Source organism: Coptis chinensis, chromosome 5 (genome assembly GCF_015680905.1).
Source record: "Coptis chinensis isolate HL-2020 chromosome 5, ASM1568090v1, whole genome shotgun sequence".
In the NCBI taxonomy this organism is placed as follows: domain Eukaryota; kingdom Viridiplantae; phylum Streptophyta; class Magnoliopsida; order Ranunculales; family Ranunculaceae; genus Coptis; species Coptis chinensis.
The window spans coordinates 80488755-80505877 of NC_141460.1; the positions used below are offsets into that span (position 1 = coordinate 80488755).

The 17123-nt window shown below is 46.0% G+C and overlaps 2 protein-coding genes across 2 annotated transcripts; both read left to right on the forward strand.

The window, feature by feature from the left end:
- Nucleotides 1-929: 929 nt before the first annotated feature.
- Nucleotides 930-1322, forward strand: LOC147499206 (uncharacterized). Its single transcript, XM_086563439.1, has one exon. The coding sequence runs from the start codon at nt 930-932 to the stop codon at nt 1320-1322; it is 393 nt and encodes a 130-aa protein (XP_086419565.1).
- Nucleotides 1323-2593: 1271 nt separating this feature from the next.
- Nucleotides 2594-8460, forward strand: LOC147499207 (uncharacterized). The gene is made up of 4 exons (XM_086563440.1): nt 2594-3367; nt 3557-4139; nt 4255-4598; nt 8089-8460. The coding sequence occupies exons 1-4, from the start codon at nt 2594-2596 to the stop codon at nt 8458-8460; spliced, it is 2073 nt and encodes a 690-aa protein (XP_086419566.1).
- The last annotated feature ends 8663 nt before the right edge of the window (nt 8461-17123 follow it).

Here is a 17123-nt window from a genome sequence, read left to right on the forward strand (position 1 = left end):
CGGCACTATTCAATGTTCGTCAGCGCTCAGCGGAGTCAGTGAGGGAATACCTGTGTCGATTCAAGGCCGAGACATTGAAGGTCGAAAATCTGGACGAGAGAACTGCAATGATCGCATTTGAAAGAGGGGTTCGCGCCGTGAATCGAGTACACCGATCGCTGGCGAAGAACGAGATTGCAACCTTGCACAAACTGTATCCGCGAGTGGAAAAATACATCAGATATGAGGACAGTATGCAGAAGGAGTCTAAGAGATCCGGGAAGGCAGTGCTATCGTTGGAGAAAGAAAGGTGGGCGCGACCGAAAAAAAAAGTTGGGGGTACTGCGGATACCCATCAAGGGCAGAGAGAAGCCGGGAGGGGATTCGAAGGGAAAACAGAGAGAGGAAGCCATACCGCGAGATAGAGGTGACACCGCTGAATAGACCCCGGAGTGAAATATTACCGTTGATTAAGAACATGCAGGGATACGAAGGGCCGCGGAACACCCCAGGAGAGCTACCTGATAAACCTTTCTGCGCCTATCATCAGATACGTAATCATGAGACTGATGATTGTTATGCACTAAAGTGGATGGTTCAACGATTGGTGGAAAAAGGAGGATGAGAGAGTTTGTAAAGGGAGCACAGAATGAGGAGCGCATGCCGCGTCAGGATCGTATACTAGGAACTATTAATGTGATTTTCAGTGGAGAGGTACTAAGTCATAATGCTCATAGAGACAGGGTGAGAAGAACCGCGAGCATCCAGCAGATCAATGATGGGACGCATTGCACCGAGAAAAGAGTAGGGGTAACGGAGGACAGAGATAGGATCGTCTTTAGCAGTGCGGACTTACAGGCTATGGATTTCCCCATGAGGATGCGTTGGTCATCACAGTGGCAATGGGCAACTACATGGTGAAGAGGGTGTTGATAGATTGCGGCAGTGCAATGGACTTGTTGTTTAAAGGAGCTTTGGAAGAAATGGGGATTGATCATAGGCAGTTGAGACCTCCGCGGACTAATTTATACGGGTTCAATGGGAGCATGACGGAGCCTATGGGAGAACTCTTGATGCTTGTAACCACAGGTCTGGTGACTGTATTTGCGCGGTTTATGGTGGTAGATTCTTCTTCTCAATACAACACAATTTTAGGGAGGCGGTGGATTCATGAGATGAAGGCCATCCCGTCAACATACTATCAAGTGATACAGTTTCCCACCCCAACGGGTATGTATGAAGTTTGCGGAGATCAAGTGACGGCCAAGAACAGTCACAGGGGTACAGTAAAATGGTTGATCCGCGAACTTGAAGAAGAGAATCCGAACCCAAGGAAGAGGTAGGCATAGCAATTACAGTGCGCCTCAGTGGAGGAGAAGGCGGAGGCAACTGCGGGTCCGAAGACACTGGACGAGATTGAAGTAATGAATATTGGAGGGGAGGATGAGAGGTTTACCGCGGTAGGATCCAGCTTGTCGGAGGAATGGAAAAGTAATTTAATACAATTCTTGTTAGAAAACAAGGACGTGTTTGCGTGGTCAATTGAGGAGGTTACGAGGCTAGACCCGGAGTTTGCGTGTCATCGGCTACACATGAAAGAGGATGCTAAACCAGTGAGGCAAAAGATGCAGAGCATTAGACCGAAGTATGCGGAGGGCATTCGCGAAGAGGTTGCGCGGTTGAAAGGAGCCGGAATAATACGAGAAGTGGAATTCACAGATTGGTTGTCCAATGTGGTCGTGGTACCAAAAAAGAATGGCAAAGTGCGTATGTGCATCGATTTTATAGATGTGAATGTAAAGTGCCCAAAAGATAGCTATCCCATGCCGCGGATGGATGAATTGGTGGATAGGACAGCAGGATTCAAAATATTTTCGTTCATGGATGCGTTTATGGGGTACAACGGGCCAGATCAGGAGAAAACAACATTTGTTGTAGAAGGCGGCACATATTGCTATACAAGGATGCCATTCGGATTGAAAAATGCAGGAGCCACATTTCAGCGGTTGGGGGAGAAAATGTTCGAGAGCAAGATCAGGAAGGGGATAGAAATATACATAGATGACATGGTGGAAAAAAGCATGTCTGAGGTGGAACACTTAGAGGGATTAAGGGAAACGTTCGGAATACTGCGGAAGTACAATTTGAAGTTGAATCCAGAGAAATGCACATTCGGGGTGACCACGGGGAAGTTCTTGGGCTACATTGTTACTCATTTGGGAATAGAGGCTAATCCAGAACAGATAAGAGCATTGGTGGAGATGTCATCACCGCAAAATGTCACAGAGGTGCAGCGGCTGGCCGGAAAGGTCGCGACATTGAATAGATTCATTTCCAAGTCATCGGACAAATGTAGGCGGTCAGACGTCGATCGAGAAGCACCCCTGATTTCTTGTGGACGTCAGAATGTGAGGAGGCGTTTCAAGAGTTGAAGAGGTATTTGGACAAGGCTCCATTACTGTCGCGGCCAGAACAGGGGGAGAAGTTATACCTGTATTTGGGGGCCACCGAGTATGCGGTCAGTTCAATTCTTGTCAGGCTAGTTGATCGAGTGGAAAAGCCGGTGTATTTTCAAAGCAAAACATTGTTGGACGCCGAGACGCGGTACAACAGAATGGAGAAGTATGCCCTTACTTTAATCTTTTCAGCCATGAAACTAAAACCATACTTTGAGTCACATTCGGTGGTGGTGGTGACGAACCTACCTCTTAAACAAGCATTGAGGACAGAGAAATCAGGCAGAATGTTGAAATGGGCAGTGATGCTTAGCTCGTATGAGATACAATATCATATAAGAACAGCGGAGAAAGCGCAGGCAATCGTAGAGTTTCTGGAAGAGTTCCCCGCTGAGGACCTGACGTGGGGAGAGGAGATGGTCATGGAATCGGAGAAGGACGTGGAGCACGATCTACTAGACCCTTGGGATAAGAAGAATGGGTGGAGAGTATTCACAGATAGATCTGCCACGGACGCATGCAGCGGCATAGGGGTTGTGTTGGTTACACCTGACAATAACAGAATAGAATTGACCATGAAACTAGGATTCGCGGGATCTAGTAACGAAGTAGAGTACGAGGCCGTTATAGCGGGATTGAGAATGGCTGAGGACTTGGGAGTGAGAGAATTGACTGTGTATTCAGATTCAAATCTGGTGGTATGCCAGGCAAATGGTGGGTTCACTACTCGATGTCCACAAATGGCAAAGTACTTAAAGGCAGTGCACCAAAGGGCCAGCAAGTTTACAAAGCTCCGGTTTGTACACTTGGCGCGTGGGGAGAATAGACACGCAGACGCTCTGGCGTACGTGGCTGCAGCCATGCCTGGGTCAGAGGAAAGAACAATAAAGGTGGAAAGACTAGAGAGGCCAAGCACAGAGGAGGTGATAGAGGTGTGTTAGGTTACAGAAGAAGAAGGAGGATGGATGGAACCCATTAATCATTTTCTAGAGGGAAAGGAGGTGGCCGATAAGAAAGAAAGAAGAAGGTTGGAACAGGCTGCTCAGATATATGTTTTGTTGGAAGGAGAGCTGTATTGAAAGAACTTTAATGGGCAATTGTTGAAATGCCTAGGGCCTCAGTTATCTTTGGAGGTGCTTGCAGAATTACACGAAGGGGACTGTGGGAGTCACTCTGCTGGGAGAACTACGGTGCATCGATTATTGACGCAGGGCTATTTCTGGCCCCACATGAAACGGGATGCCGTGGAATGTGCTAAGAGGTGTGACAAGTGTCAGAGATTTTCACAGCTGATATTCGCACCCGTGGAACCTTTACATAATGTCTCAAGTCTGTGGCCTTTTGCCATGTGGGCGATAGATATCGTGGGTCTGCTGCCCATGGCTAGCAGCAAAAAGAGGTATATGTTAGCGGCCACGGACTACTTCACCAAATGGATAGAAGTCGTACCATTGCAACAGGTGAAGGAGACACAGGTGATTAAATTTCTATGGGAGAATATCATATACCGGTTTGGGCTGCCATATGCAATCATTGCAGACAATGGGACACAGTTCACGGGAGCAAAGGTGATTGAATTTCTGCAGGCATACAAGGTGAAACAAAGGTTCTCTGCCCCTTACAGCCCCGAGGGCAACGGACAGGCGGAATCTTCCAACAAAACGATATTGAACAATCTGAAAAGAAAGTTGGAAGACAAGAAGGGTGCGTGGGCCGACGAGTTGAACCATGTTCTATAGGCTTATCGAACTACACCTCGAATGACCACCAAGGAGACCATTTGCCTTAGCATATGACGTCGAAGCCGTGATTCCTGCAGAGATGGTGGCAGCTACTATGAGAACAAAGGCAGTGGAGGAGGGATCAAATTGGCGCATCTTGGTAGGGGATCTGAATTTGGCAGAGGAGAGAAGGGACTCAGCTCGCATTCAATTGGAAGAGTATCACAGGCGACTGCAGAGGCAGTACAACAAGCGGGTCAGGCCGCGGCAGTTCAAGATAGGAGAGTTGGTGCTCCACCGGGTTACTCCAAGCACAAAGAAAGAAAAGGATGGGAAGTTGGGTCCCAATTGGGAAGGGTCATACACCGTGGTGGAAGTAGGAGGGTCTGGTACTTACAAGCTACGAACAATGGAGGACAAACTGGTAGAAAAGTCTTGGAATGTAAGAATGTTGAATTTTTTTTACAATTGAATGTAATGGAGTTATGAAATGATGTAAGGAAGATCAAGCGCAGAGGGCTAGAGCTGTTTGTAAATGTATAAAACCACAACACTTTTGTGAAAGGAAGTTTGATTTTTCTATTTACTAATTAATTAAATTATTTATTTAAAAAAATTGGATTGGATTTGGGATCACGTGGGCCTAATTTTTTTGGAAGAAATTGGTTGTTGGGCTTGGGTTTCAGACCCATATATAATCATTGTTCGGAGAAATAGGGTTGAAGAAAAATAAAATAATAAAAAAAAATAGAGGTAGAGCTAGAAGCTTCGTTGGCTAAAAGCGTTGAGCCGACGATTCGGACGATGACGATTCGTCGAGCTGTTAGTAAAGGTGAGTAGCTATTTTTGCTATTTCACCGAATTTATAGTTTTCCTGTCGCATACCGGATCTTGTTAAAAAGTTTACGCTCATAGTTTCGTTCATTATTTTGTTATTTGCATTAGATCTGTCGTTGTCAAAAATTGGTTAAACTCGTATTTTGAAACTCTGTTGAGACTTCGAGAGATCGACAAAGTTTGTTAATGGCGGCGCCCCAAAAAAGAAAGATGTCGACCTTGTGTTTCGTTTAAACTCTGTTTGGTCGTGGTTTTGGAAACTCTGAACTTAAGTTGTTCAAGCTCGGAATGGGCATCAATGGCGTCGCCCAGCCAAAGGAACGGAGTCGTCCTGTTCATATTTGTTTAAACTATGTTTTTAATTGTGATGTTAAACTGTTGTATTTTGTTTATGGGTTGTTGGTAATGGGGTTAGGAGGATTAATTGAGGTTGGAAGGAGACGTTAATGGCGTCGACAGTTGTGAGCTTGGAGGTTGTCATGGGTGCTGTCAAAGCTTTTAGAGGGCGTTAATGGCGGCATTAAGGAAAAATCGCCAGTAAAAGTTAGGTGAACTGTGGTTGTTGTTTTTTGTGTTGATTGAAGATTGGGGTAGTAAGGGGTTGAGGTTTGGGTATTGATGTTCGAATGGGGGCTGTCGGAGGTTGTAGAAGTCGTTAATGGCGGTGCGATTCTAGGATCTAGTTTTGAAGAAATATATGGATCAAAGGATTTGAGGTGTTTGTGTTAATTAATGTTGTTTGGTTTTTTATGGGGATTAAAACCGATATGATGAAGGGGAGAGTTGGTGGCCGGCGCGATTTGGTGCTGGTGGTGGAGGAGAAGCCTGAGGAAGAAGATGACCGGCTGGGCTTGGGCCTGGGTCGGTTTCTCTTGGGTTTGGGGTGTTTGGTTGGGCCGGTTTGTTTTGTTTTGATTGGACCCGGTTATGTTTTAAATTGTTGGGCTTTAGTTCTAGTTGTTGGGCCAGACCAGTTTTGTTAAGTTTGGACCAGTTCTATTTTATTTTGTTTGGGCCTTTTCCAATTAGTTTCTTTGGGCCGGTTTCTAATTTTATATGGGTTGGTCCTTATGTCCCCAATTGGGTCAGGTGAAATAAATAAGTTGGTTTTAGACTTTCGGGTTCTAAGGTTTGGGCTTGGCCAGTTGGGTCCGAACCATTACCTTAGTCATGAGCCCATGAGCCATGCACTGCACCTTGACCTTAGCCATGAACCATGGCTATGACCACGCACCTGTTGAACATAGAAACGATAGTTTGACTTCGACCATGACGTGTTGACTTTGACTTTGACTTTGACCGTTGACCATTGACTTTGACCGTTGACTGTAGAATGTTGTTTTTCCAGTTTTTCACATATTTGAGAATATGGACAAATATAGTAATAAAATATTGTCGAAAATTGTATAACTTTGTTTGTCATTATCTAATTAAGATTTGACGTGAGTAGTGTGTAAAGCATATATATATTGGGTTTTGATTGTGGATTGTGGACTGTTTAATTGTGCTACATTTTATGTTGTAACTTGTATGGACAAATCAAATGCCAAAATGCTGTGGAAGCTTGTATAAATTTGGTGGTCATTATCTAATTAAAATTTGACGTTGATATTGTGACATTATATAATATGTTGGGATATATATATTAAATGCAATAGTTTTGGAGAAATAAATGTATAGACACTCTATTATTTTATCTGTGAGATGCTAGTAGAGTATTTGTGGATATTTGCCCACGGGATTGTGGCGTAGTGCAATAATATATTGGCACGTGAAAGAATGAAAGTGGTTATGAGATATAATTGAGATATTTCTAAATATTGTGGCTTAGTGCAATAATGTATTTGACATGCATGTGATATAGTGAAATATTTATAAGTCATAAATATATGACACCTGAATAAATTACGTAACGAAAATCCTAGAACCTGACTACCACAACTCATGTGATTTGCCCTGTGTGGGGTATGTGATATGATTGGCCCTTGTGTAGGTGTATATATAAGATGTTGTGAGACCCATGTGTTGGGCAATCGTGTAGCCAAATGGTGGCTTGATTATTCCGTTCGCAAAATAGAACGAGACGTGCGATATTTTTATGCCGAATAGTGACAGTACTTGCATAATGGCTTCCGTGTGAGGGTTACCCGTCGCGCATCTCGCCGTAGTAGTTACGCATTGGTTCATTATGTAAGGGAGGCATGTGGATGTACATGTTCGGCGTGGGAGCGATTGTGGTAGCTAGGGAAACTAGGTAAAGACATAGATCTGACGGATTTTAGGGCCACGCAAAAGAAAGCCTTAAATAATATAATTATGGTAATATGTTGGTTATTTGTTTAGTTCGAACCTAAGGCGCCTCGATGGAGGAACTACATGCCTTATTTATGATGCATATAGTTTGTTGTGTGGTTAGTGGGAAGTTAAGGCGCCTCAGTGGAGGAACTACCTGCCTTAATTATTATACTTAAGGATGTTATATTAGTCGTTGAAAGTTAAGGCATCTCGGTGGAGGAACTAACTGCCGTATGGATTGTGTATATATATGTATAAGTATATGTTGTATTTTAGAGCTACTCACACCAGCATTTTTATAATGCTGACTCGATTTGCATGTTGGCTTATCGGGTGTGTTCATTAAATGAACATAGTTGATAAGTCTTGATAGGTTTAGTGTTGAAGAAGATTGGTTGCTGCTTGTGGTTTGCGTTAGCGTTGCATCTCAGGATATGTTTTGTTTTCCTTTGAGGTGATATAGATTTTCAGTCTAGACAATGTTTTTTGTATTTTCATTTGTAAATTTTTATAATGAATAGGACTCTTGTTTAAGTTAAAAAAATTTTATTGGTTTTTAATTATCCGTATATTTAAACTGTTTATGGGTTTTTGGAAGTGGAGAGTGCGTCACACCTCGGAAATCGAAGAGTCGGGAACAAATAATGTTTTTCCGAATTCTGTCGAAATTCAGGGTGTGACAACTACTGAATAGACCCCAGAGCGAAATATTACCGTTGATTAAGAACATGCAGGGATATGAAGGGCCGTGGAACACCCCAGGAGAGCTGCCTGATAAACCTTTCTGCACCTATCATTAGATATGTAATCATGATACTGACGACTGTTATGCACTAAAATGGATGGTTCAACGATTGGTGGAAAAAAGGAGGATGAGAGAGTTTGTAAGGGGAGCACAGAATGAGGAGCACATGCCGCATCAGGATCGTATACTGGGAACTATTAATGTGATTTTCAGTGGAGAGGTACTAAGTCATAATGCTCATAGAGACAGGGTGAGAAGAACCGCGAGCATCCAGCAGATCAATGATGGGACAGACAGACCGAGAGCAAGAGTAGGGGTAGCGGAGGACAGAGATAGGATCGTATTTAGCAGTGTGGACTTACAGGCTGTGGATTTCCCCATGAGGACGCGTTGGTCATCACAGTGGCAATGGGCAACTATATGGTGAAGAGGGTGTTGATAGATTGCGGCAGTGCAGTGGACTTGTTGTTTAAAGGAGCTTTGGAAGAAATAGGGATTGATCATAGGCAGTTGAGGCCTCCGCGGACTAATTTATACCTGTTCAATAGGAGCATGACGGAGCCTATGGGAGAACTCTTGCTGCCTGTAACCACAGGTCCGGTGACTGTATTTGCGTGGTTTATGGTGGTAGATTCTTCTTCTCAGTACAACGCAATTTTAGGGAGGCGGTGGATTCATGAGATGAAGGCTATCCCGTCAACATACTATCAAGTGATACGGTTTCCCACCCCAACGGGTATGTATGAAGTTCGCGGAGATCAAGTGATGGCCAAGAACAGTCACAGGGGTATAGTGAAACGGTTGATCCGCAGACCTAAAGAAAATAATCTAAACCCGAGGAAGAGGTAGGCATAACAATTACAGTGCACCTCAGTGGAGTAGAAGGCGGAGGCAACTACGGGTCCGAAGACACTAGACAAGATTAAAGTAGTGAATATTGGAGGGGAGGATGAGAGGTTTACCGCGATAGGATCCAGCTTGCCAGAGGAATGGAAAAGTAAGTTAATACAATTCTTGTCAGAAAACAAGGACTTGTTTGCATGGTCAATTGAGGAGGTTACGGGGTTAGACCCGGAGTTCGTGTGTCATCGGCTACACATGAAAGAGGATGCTAAACCAGTGAGGTAAAATATGCAGAGCATTAGACCAAAGTATGCAGAGGGCATTCGCGAGGAGGTTGCGCGGTTGAAAGGAGCCGGAATAATACGAGAAGTGGAATTCACAGATTGGTTGTCCAAAGTGGTCGCAGTACCAAAAAAGAACGGCAAGGTGCTTATGTGCATCGATTTTATAGATGTGAATGTAGAGTGCCCGAAAGATAGCTATCCCATGCCACGGGTGGATGAATTGGTGGATAGGACAGCAAGATTCAAAATATTTTCGTTCATGGATGCGTTTATGGGGAACAACGAGCCAGATCAGGAGAAAACAACATTTGTTGTAGAAGGCGGCACGTTTGCTATACGAGGATGTCATTCGGATTGAAAAATGCAGGAGTCACATTTCAGCGGTTGGGGGAGAAAATGTTCGAGAGCAAGATCAGGAAGGGGATAGAAATATACATAGATGACATGGTGGAAAAAAGCATGTCTGAGGTGGAACACTTAGAGGGATTAAGGGAAACGTTCGGAATACTGCGGAAGTACAATTTGAAGTTGAATCCAGAGAAATGCACATTTGGGGTGACCACGGGGAAGTTCTTGGGCTACATTGTTACTCATCGGGGAATAGAGGCTAATCCAGAACAAATAAGAGTGCTTTGGTGGAGATGCCGTCACCGCGAGAATCGTCCGAAGTCAGGCGGCTGGCGGAAAAGTCGCGACATTGAATAGATTCATTTCCAAGTCATGGGACAAATGTAGGCCGTTGTATCAGTTACTGAGAAGCACCCCTGATTTCTTGTGGACATCAGAATGTGAGGAGGCGTTTCAAGAGTTGAAGAGGTATTTAGGCAAGCCTCTATTCTTTATCCACGGCAATGGGGGGGAAAGTTATACACCATTTTGGGGCCACCGAGTATGCGGTCAGTTCAGTTCTTGTCAGGCTAGTTGATCGAGTGGAGAAGCCGATGTATTTTCAAAGCAAAACATTGTTGAATGCCGAGACGCGGTACAGCAGAATGGAGAAGTATGCCCTTGCTTTAATCTTTTCAGCCATGAAACTGAAACCATAATTTGAGTCACATTCGATGGTGGTGGTGACGAACTTGCCTCTTAAACAAGCATTGAGGACAGAGAAATCAGGCAGAATGTTGAAATAGGCAGTGATGCTTAGCTCGTATGAGATACAATATCGATAAAAACAAATGAGAAAGCCGCAGTCGTAGAGTTTCCGCGAGTTCCCCACCGAGGACTGGCGTAGGGAGAGGAGATGGTCATGGAATCGGAGAAGGTCATGGAGCCCGATCTACTAGACCCTTGGGATAAGAAGAATGGGTGGAGAGTATTCGCAGATGGATGGATCACGGGACACATCACGGGCATATAGGGTTAGGGTTGTGTTGGTTACACCTGACAATAACAGAATAGAATTGACCATGAAACTAGGATTCGCGGCATCTAGTAACGAAGCAGAGTACAAGGCCGTTATAGCGGGATTGAGAATGGCTGAGGACTTGAGAGTGAGAGAATTGACCGTGTATTCAGATTCGAATCTGGTGGTATGCCAGATAAATGGTGGGTTCGCTACTCGATGTCCGCGAATGGCAAAGTACTTAAAGGTAGTGCACCAAAAGGCCAGCAAGTTTATAAAGCTCCGATTTGTACACTTGGGGTGCGGGGAGAATAGACACACAGACGCTCTAGTGTATGTGGCTACAGCCATGCCTGGGTCAGAGGAAAGAACAATAAAGGTGGAAAGACTGGAGAGGCCAAGCATAGAGGAGGTGATAGAGGTGTGTTAGGTTAATTACAGAAGAAGAAGGAGGATGGATGGAGCCCATTAGTCATTTTCTAGAGGGAAAGGAGGTGGCCGATAAGAAAGAAAGAAGAAGGTTGGAGCAGGCTGCTCAGAGATACGTTTTGTTGGAAGGAGAGCTGTATCGAAAGAGCTTCAATGGGCCATTGTTGAAATGCCTAGGGACTCAGTTATCTTTGGAGGTGCTTGCAGAATTACACGAAGGGGACTGTGGGTGTCACTCTGCTGGGAGAACTACGGTGCATCGATTATTGATGCAGGGCTATTTCTGGCCCCACATGAAACGGGATGCCGTAGAATTTGCTAAGAGGTGTGACAAGTGTCAGAGATTTTCACAGCTGATATTCGCACCCGCAGAACCTTTACATAATGTCTAAAGTCCGTGGCCTTTTGCCATGTGGGCGATGGATATCGTGGGTCTGCTGCCCATGGCTAGCGGCAAAAGGAGGTATATGTTAGCGGCCACGGACTACTTCACCAAATGGATAGAAGTCGTACCATTTCAATAGGTGAAGGAGACACAGGTGATTAAATTTCTATAAGAGAATATCATATGTCGGTTTGGGCTGCCATATGCAATCATTGTAGACAATGGGACACAGTTCACGGGAGCAAAGGTGATTGAATTTCTACAGGCATACAAGGAGAAACAAAGGTTCTCTGCCCCTTACAACCCTGAGGGCAATGGACAGGCGGAATCTTCCAACAAAACGATATTGAACAATCTGAAAAGGAAGTTGGAAGACAAGAAGGGTGCATGGGCCGACGAGTTGAACCATGTTCTATGGGCTTATCGAACTACACCTCGGACGACCACCAAGGAGACCCCATTTGCCTTAGTATATGACGTCAAGGCCGTGATTCCTGCAGAGATGGTGGCAGCTACTATGATAACAAAGGCAGTGGAGGAGGGATCAAATTGGCGCATCTTGGTAGGGGATCTGAATTTGGCAGAGGAGAGAAGGGACTCAGTTTGCATTCAATTGGAAGAGTATCACAGGCAACTGCATAGGCAGTATAACAAGCGCTGCGGCAGTTCAAGATAGGAGAGTTGGTGCTCCACCGCGTGACTCCAAGCACAAAGAAAGAAAAAGATGGGAAGTTAGGTCCCAATTGGGAAGGGTCGTACACCGTGGTGGAAATAGGAGGGTCTGGTACTTACAAGCTACGAACAATGGAGGACAAACTGGTAGAAAAGCCTTGGAATGTAAGAATGTTGAAAAAGTTTTACAATTGAATGTAATGGAGTTATGAAATGATGTAAGGAAGATCCAGCGCAGAGGGCTGGAGCTGTTTGTAAATGTATAAAACCACAACACTTTTGTGAAAGGAAGTTTGTCTGTCATGTGTGATGTCTAAACCAGAATGTGAATCGCGGACAAGAGATGTAAAAGACACATGGGGCAAAGAGAGTGACCTCATTAGGCTCCCACACCTATCGGAGAGAGAGGCAGCAGAGGGGATGAGCCCTTCGCTGGCACCAGAGCTGGAGCGAGCCTAGAACAAGATGAGTTATTCTAGTTTCACGGCCTGACCATGCCCTCGGAGTGGGATGAGCCCTCCACAGATCAGAGATGTAAAAGACACATGGGGCAAAGAGAGGCTCCCACGCCTATCGGAGGAAAAGCAAATGAGGAGGGATGAGCCGCCTTCGCTAGAGCGAGCTGGGCCGAGCCCGAACAGATGAGTCTTTCCAGTTTTACAGCCTAGTCGTGCCCGCGGAATGGGATGAGCCCTCCGTGTGTTAGAGATTCAAAAGCCACATGGGGAAAAGAAAGTGACCCCATCAGGCTCCCGCGCCTGTCAGAGGTAGAGGGAGAGGCAGCGGAGGGGATGAGCCCTTCGCTGATGCTAGAGCTGGAGCGAGCCTGGAACAAGATGAGTTATTCTAGTTTCACGGCCTGACCATGCCCTCGGAGTGGGATGAGCCCTCCACAGATCAGAGATGTAAAAGACACATGGGGCAAAGAGAGGCTCCCACGCCTATCGGAGGGAAAGGCAGTGGAGGGGATGAGCCCTTCACTAGAGCCAGAGCTGGAGCGAGCCTGGAACAGGATGAGTCTTTCCAGTTTTACAGCCTAGTCGTGCCCGCGGAGTGGGATGAGCCCTCCGTGTGTCAGAGATTCAAAAGACACATGGGGAAAAGAGAGTGACCCTATCAGGCTCCCGCGCCTGTCAGAGGTAGAGGGAGAGGCAGCGGAGGGGATGAGCCCTTCGCTGATGCTAGAGCTGGAGCGAGCCTAGAACAATATGAGTTATTCCAGTTTCACGGCCTGACCGTGCCCGCGGAGTGGGATGAGCCCTCCGTGGATCAGAGATATAAAGAACACATGGGGCAAAGAGAGTGACCCCATTAGGCTCCCATGCCTATTGGAGGGAGAGGCAGTGGAGGGGATGAGCCCTTCGTTAGAGCCAGAGCTAGAGCGAGCCTGGAGCAGGATGAGTTCTTCCAGTTTTACAGCCTGGTCGTGCCCGCAGAGTGGGATGAGCCCTCCGCAGGTTAGAGATTTAAAAGACACATGGGGCAAAAAGAGACCCCATCCCATCGCTCCGGCGCCGTCGAGGTGAGGGAGAGAGGCGTGCGGAGGGATGAGCCCTTCACGACACCGAAGCTGAGCGAGCCCGAGCAAGATGAGTTGTTCCAATTTCACAGCCTGACCATGCCCGCAGAGTGGGATGAGTCCACCGCAGATCAGAGATGCAAGAGACACATGGGGCAACGAAAGTGATCCCATGGGGCTTCTATGCCCATCAGAGGGAGAAGCAGTGGGGGGAATGAGCCCTTCGCTGATGCTAGAGATAAAAGAAGCCTGGAGCAAGATGAGTTGTTCCAACAGTCCATGGCATAATCGAGCCCGCGGAGCGGGATGAGCCCTCCACATATTAGAGATGCTAGGGACACGTGGAGCGATGAGAGTGACCCCATCACGTCTCTACGCACATCCGAGGGTGAAGCAGCGGAGGGGATGAGCCCTTCGTTGACACTGGAGTTGGAGGGAGTTTGGAATAATACGAGTGTTTTAACGAATCCTGGCTTGATCGAGCCCGTGGACTAAAGACGCAAAGACAATTGGGGCAAGGAGAGTGATCTCATCAGGGTTCGCGCCTATCAGCGACACGGAAGACTCATGGGGAAGAAGAAGAGACATGGAAATCTACTTAGGGATATGTTTCCAGTTAAACAAATAGATAGAAGCAATAACACACTGGAATAAATCAAATATCACATTCAGGGAAACAGTAGCAAAACAGTAACAAAATAAAGGGCGTAGCAAAACACAGGCCAAGATATTGTAGAAGTATCATATTACAGAAAGAAGTTTTCTAAAGCTTTTCAATGGTGAACTCATTAACGAGCATTACATCTGCGGTGTCTGGGATGGTAACAACTATGATCCCTTCAGAAGCTTCTTCGGCGATGGTGGTCTCATGGGTGACCGGCATCTGGGTGGATGGTTCGGCTGTGCCGGGGTGTTCGTGAGGGATCTCTGGGGCCGGTGCTTCTTCCCTCCTGGCATCTGGAGATTCGATCACCGGGGTGGAAGGTCCTTCAGGGAGAAGACGCCCTTCCCATGTGAGCCTTTCATGCTCCTCCTGAATTTTCTTAGACACCCTCTTGTCGGCCAGGAGTTCGAAGAGATCGTGGAGTACAGTTAGGTATGCCTGGTGTTGTTGCAGTGACGCGGTAGAGGCCTCTTGATGCTGCTGTTTGGGGGCGTCCACGGCTTCTTTGTGTTGTTGAGTGAGGGCATCCAGGTTGAGCTAATGCTGTTGGAGGAGGACTTCCCGTTGATGGCTGAGCCGTTCATTGACCTTGTCTATGTATTGTTTGTGAGCTCTTTCCGCGGACTGGAGCTCATCCTAGGCCTTAACTTTGGCCAAGTTGGCAGCTTCTAGCTCGGATTGAAGATCGGCATAGGCAGATCGCAGGCCACCAGGGTCGTTAAGTTCTTTCTCCAGAGATGCCACCTTGGTCTTGGCACTGTACAGAACACAAATCATGAAGGAGACATCCAAGCTCACCTAGGATCAATGAGGAAAAAAAAATGGTACCCTCTCCTAGTTGGTATAAAGGGAAGTGCGGTGTTGGTCGAACGAACCCCCGTCAGCATACGCTATGTCTTTAGGTAAGTGAGCATTGTAAAAGAGAGAGGAGGCTACGGCCGCATTGTCAAGTGCGGAGTTCGCAGTATTCATTCTGCAATTGCACACATTGAAGATAGGACAAAAGTCATCTACAGGTGCGAGCTCAGAGGCCGGGGCAGTAGTAGGAGTGGGCTCTTTGCCAGACCAGCGTGGACAGGGGGAAGAGGCAGCAGGGCGGAGAGGGGAAGTGGTAGCAGCGGCGGATGTCCGCTGAGTGGTAGAGGTAGGTTCAACAGATGCTGAGGTTCGCGGTTTCTTGGATGGAGGTTGGTCATCAGGGGCCCATACCTTGGTTGGGGGAATCTCCACCACCTCCTATTCGTCGGTATCACTGTCAAACAGCTTTTGTTTGTGAACGTCCATGTCTTCAGGAGGGGAGTGTGGGGAGGTATACTGATCGTCCCAGTTGGAAATGGAGCGGTATGAAGGGACGTCCTCGGGTGCAAAGGAGGCAGGAGGATTGTGAGACTCACGGGAGACTGGGGAAGGGGTGGAGGTTCAGGAACGTTTGCGGCGGGATGTGTGGGAGTGAGACCTTTTCTTGGGAGGAGGGGATGCTCGGGGTTTGCGTTCTTTGGGTGGCAGGGGGCGATAAAAGGGAGCTGAGAACCCGCCTATATTGTGTAGGTCGGGGATTGGTAACAGGGGCGTAGCAGTAGTAGGGTGGATACCCAGGCGGGCGGCTTGGGGACTAGGGGTGGGAATTTGGCCCTAACGACCCTAACCCGGCCCTAACCGACCCGACCCTAAGCCCTATAAAGCCCTCACAGAGTTTAGGGCAGGGCTGACCCAGGCCTAATGCCCTCTAAGACAGGGCTAGGGCTAAGGTTCTGAAACATAGGCCCAACCCTAATTCAACCCTAATTAGCCCTAACCAAGCCCTAGTTATAGTTTGACCACTATAAATATACATACCATAATTGTCCAACTCTTTGTTAAATATTTACAATTTTTACAGGGGGTACTTCCAATAACTTGTGATATATAACAAAAACTTGTCTACCTAAACCTAATTGTTTCTATCTCTCCGGAACTCCTAATCTAACCTAGGAGGCTCGCATCCAAGAAGAACAATGAGCACCATTACGAATTAAATCTACGCTACTCTCTCACTCTCTCAAAAATGTATCTCTCTCACCATTGCAATGATCAAAGGAAAAGGTATCTCTCTCACCATTACGAACAATGAGCACCATTACAATGAGCCTAATAAAAATAAAACTTTATTCATCAAATCTCCTGATCCCTTCTACTCTACTCTCTCACTCTCTCAAAAAGGTTTCTCTCACTTATTTCCCACTTACTTCTACACAGAAACCAAATAACAAAAACCAACCTTTGTCATTTGTTATGTGTTATGGTATTGGTGATTGCTTATTATGCTATTTCATTTGTGTACAGGTTTCAGTAGCATTTCTTCCCTTGTGATATACGTGTTGCATGTTTTCGAGGTTTGTTGGTTTCTGATTTTACTCAAATTTTTGTTCATTGATTTGTCATGGATGTTGATGTTGATAATATGGGTATCGATGTTGATATGGGTGTTGCTGAGGAACCAAATGTTGAACCTGTGGTTCAAATTCCACCTAAATTATCTACTAGGAAGACGTCAATTGTTTGGAAACAATTTGACCAAGTTTCCGAGAAAGACAAGGACGGGGTTGTGATTAAAAAACCTGATGGGAAAGCTTTAATGAAAGCCGTTTGCAAAAAATTTAGTTCAAAACTGGTTTTTGGGGGTTCTAGTGGGACAACCCACCTTAAGAGACATATGATCTGGTGTGTGACGCGAATCAACGCGTGTTGGGGACGCACCCATAGTAGGCGAATCAAACCGGTGGGATTTATTGTTTTACCTTTAATCAAGAAAGAGCACAGAAAGAAACTGTTAGGTACATCATTCATGAAGAATTGCCTTTCAATAAAGTTGACAAACCTGCTTTTAAAAGGTATATGTTGAAGGCATTTGGCCCTCGGTTCAAAACTATTAGTCGTAAAACCTTAAGAGTGATATGTTTGAAATGTTTT

Bases quoted from the DNA above. Each gene is read 5' to 3' on its own strand.
- LOC147499206 (XM_086563439.1), top strand. From the start codon at position 930: ATGGACTTGTTGTTTAAAGGAGCTTTGGAAGAAATGGGGATTGATCAT.
- LOC147499207 (XM_086563440.1), top strand. From the start codon at position 2,594: ATGGAGAAGTATGCCCTTACTTTAATCTTTTCAGCCATGAAACTAAAA. The intron at 3,368-3,556 runs GTGTGTTAGGTT...CTAGGGCCTCAG, and splicing joins GCACAGAGGAGGTGATAGAG to TTATCTTTGGAGGTGCTTGC. The intron at 4,599-8,088 runs GTAAGAATGTTG...ACCTATCATTAG, and splicing joins TGGTAGAAAAGTCTTGGAAT to ATATGTAATCATGATACTGA.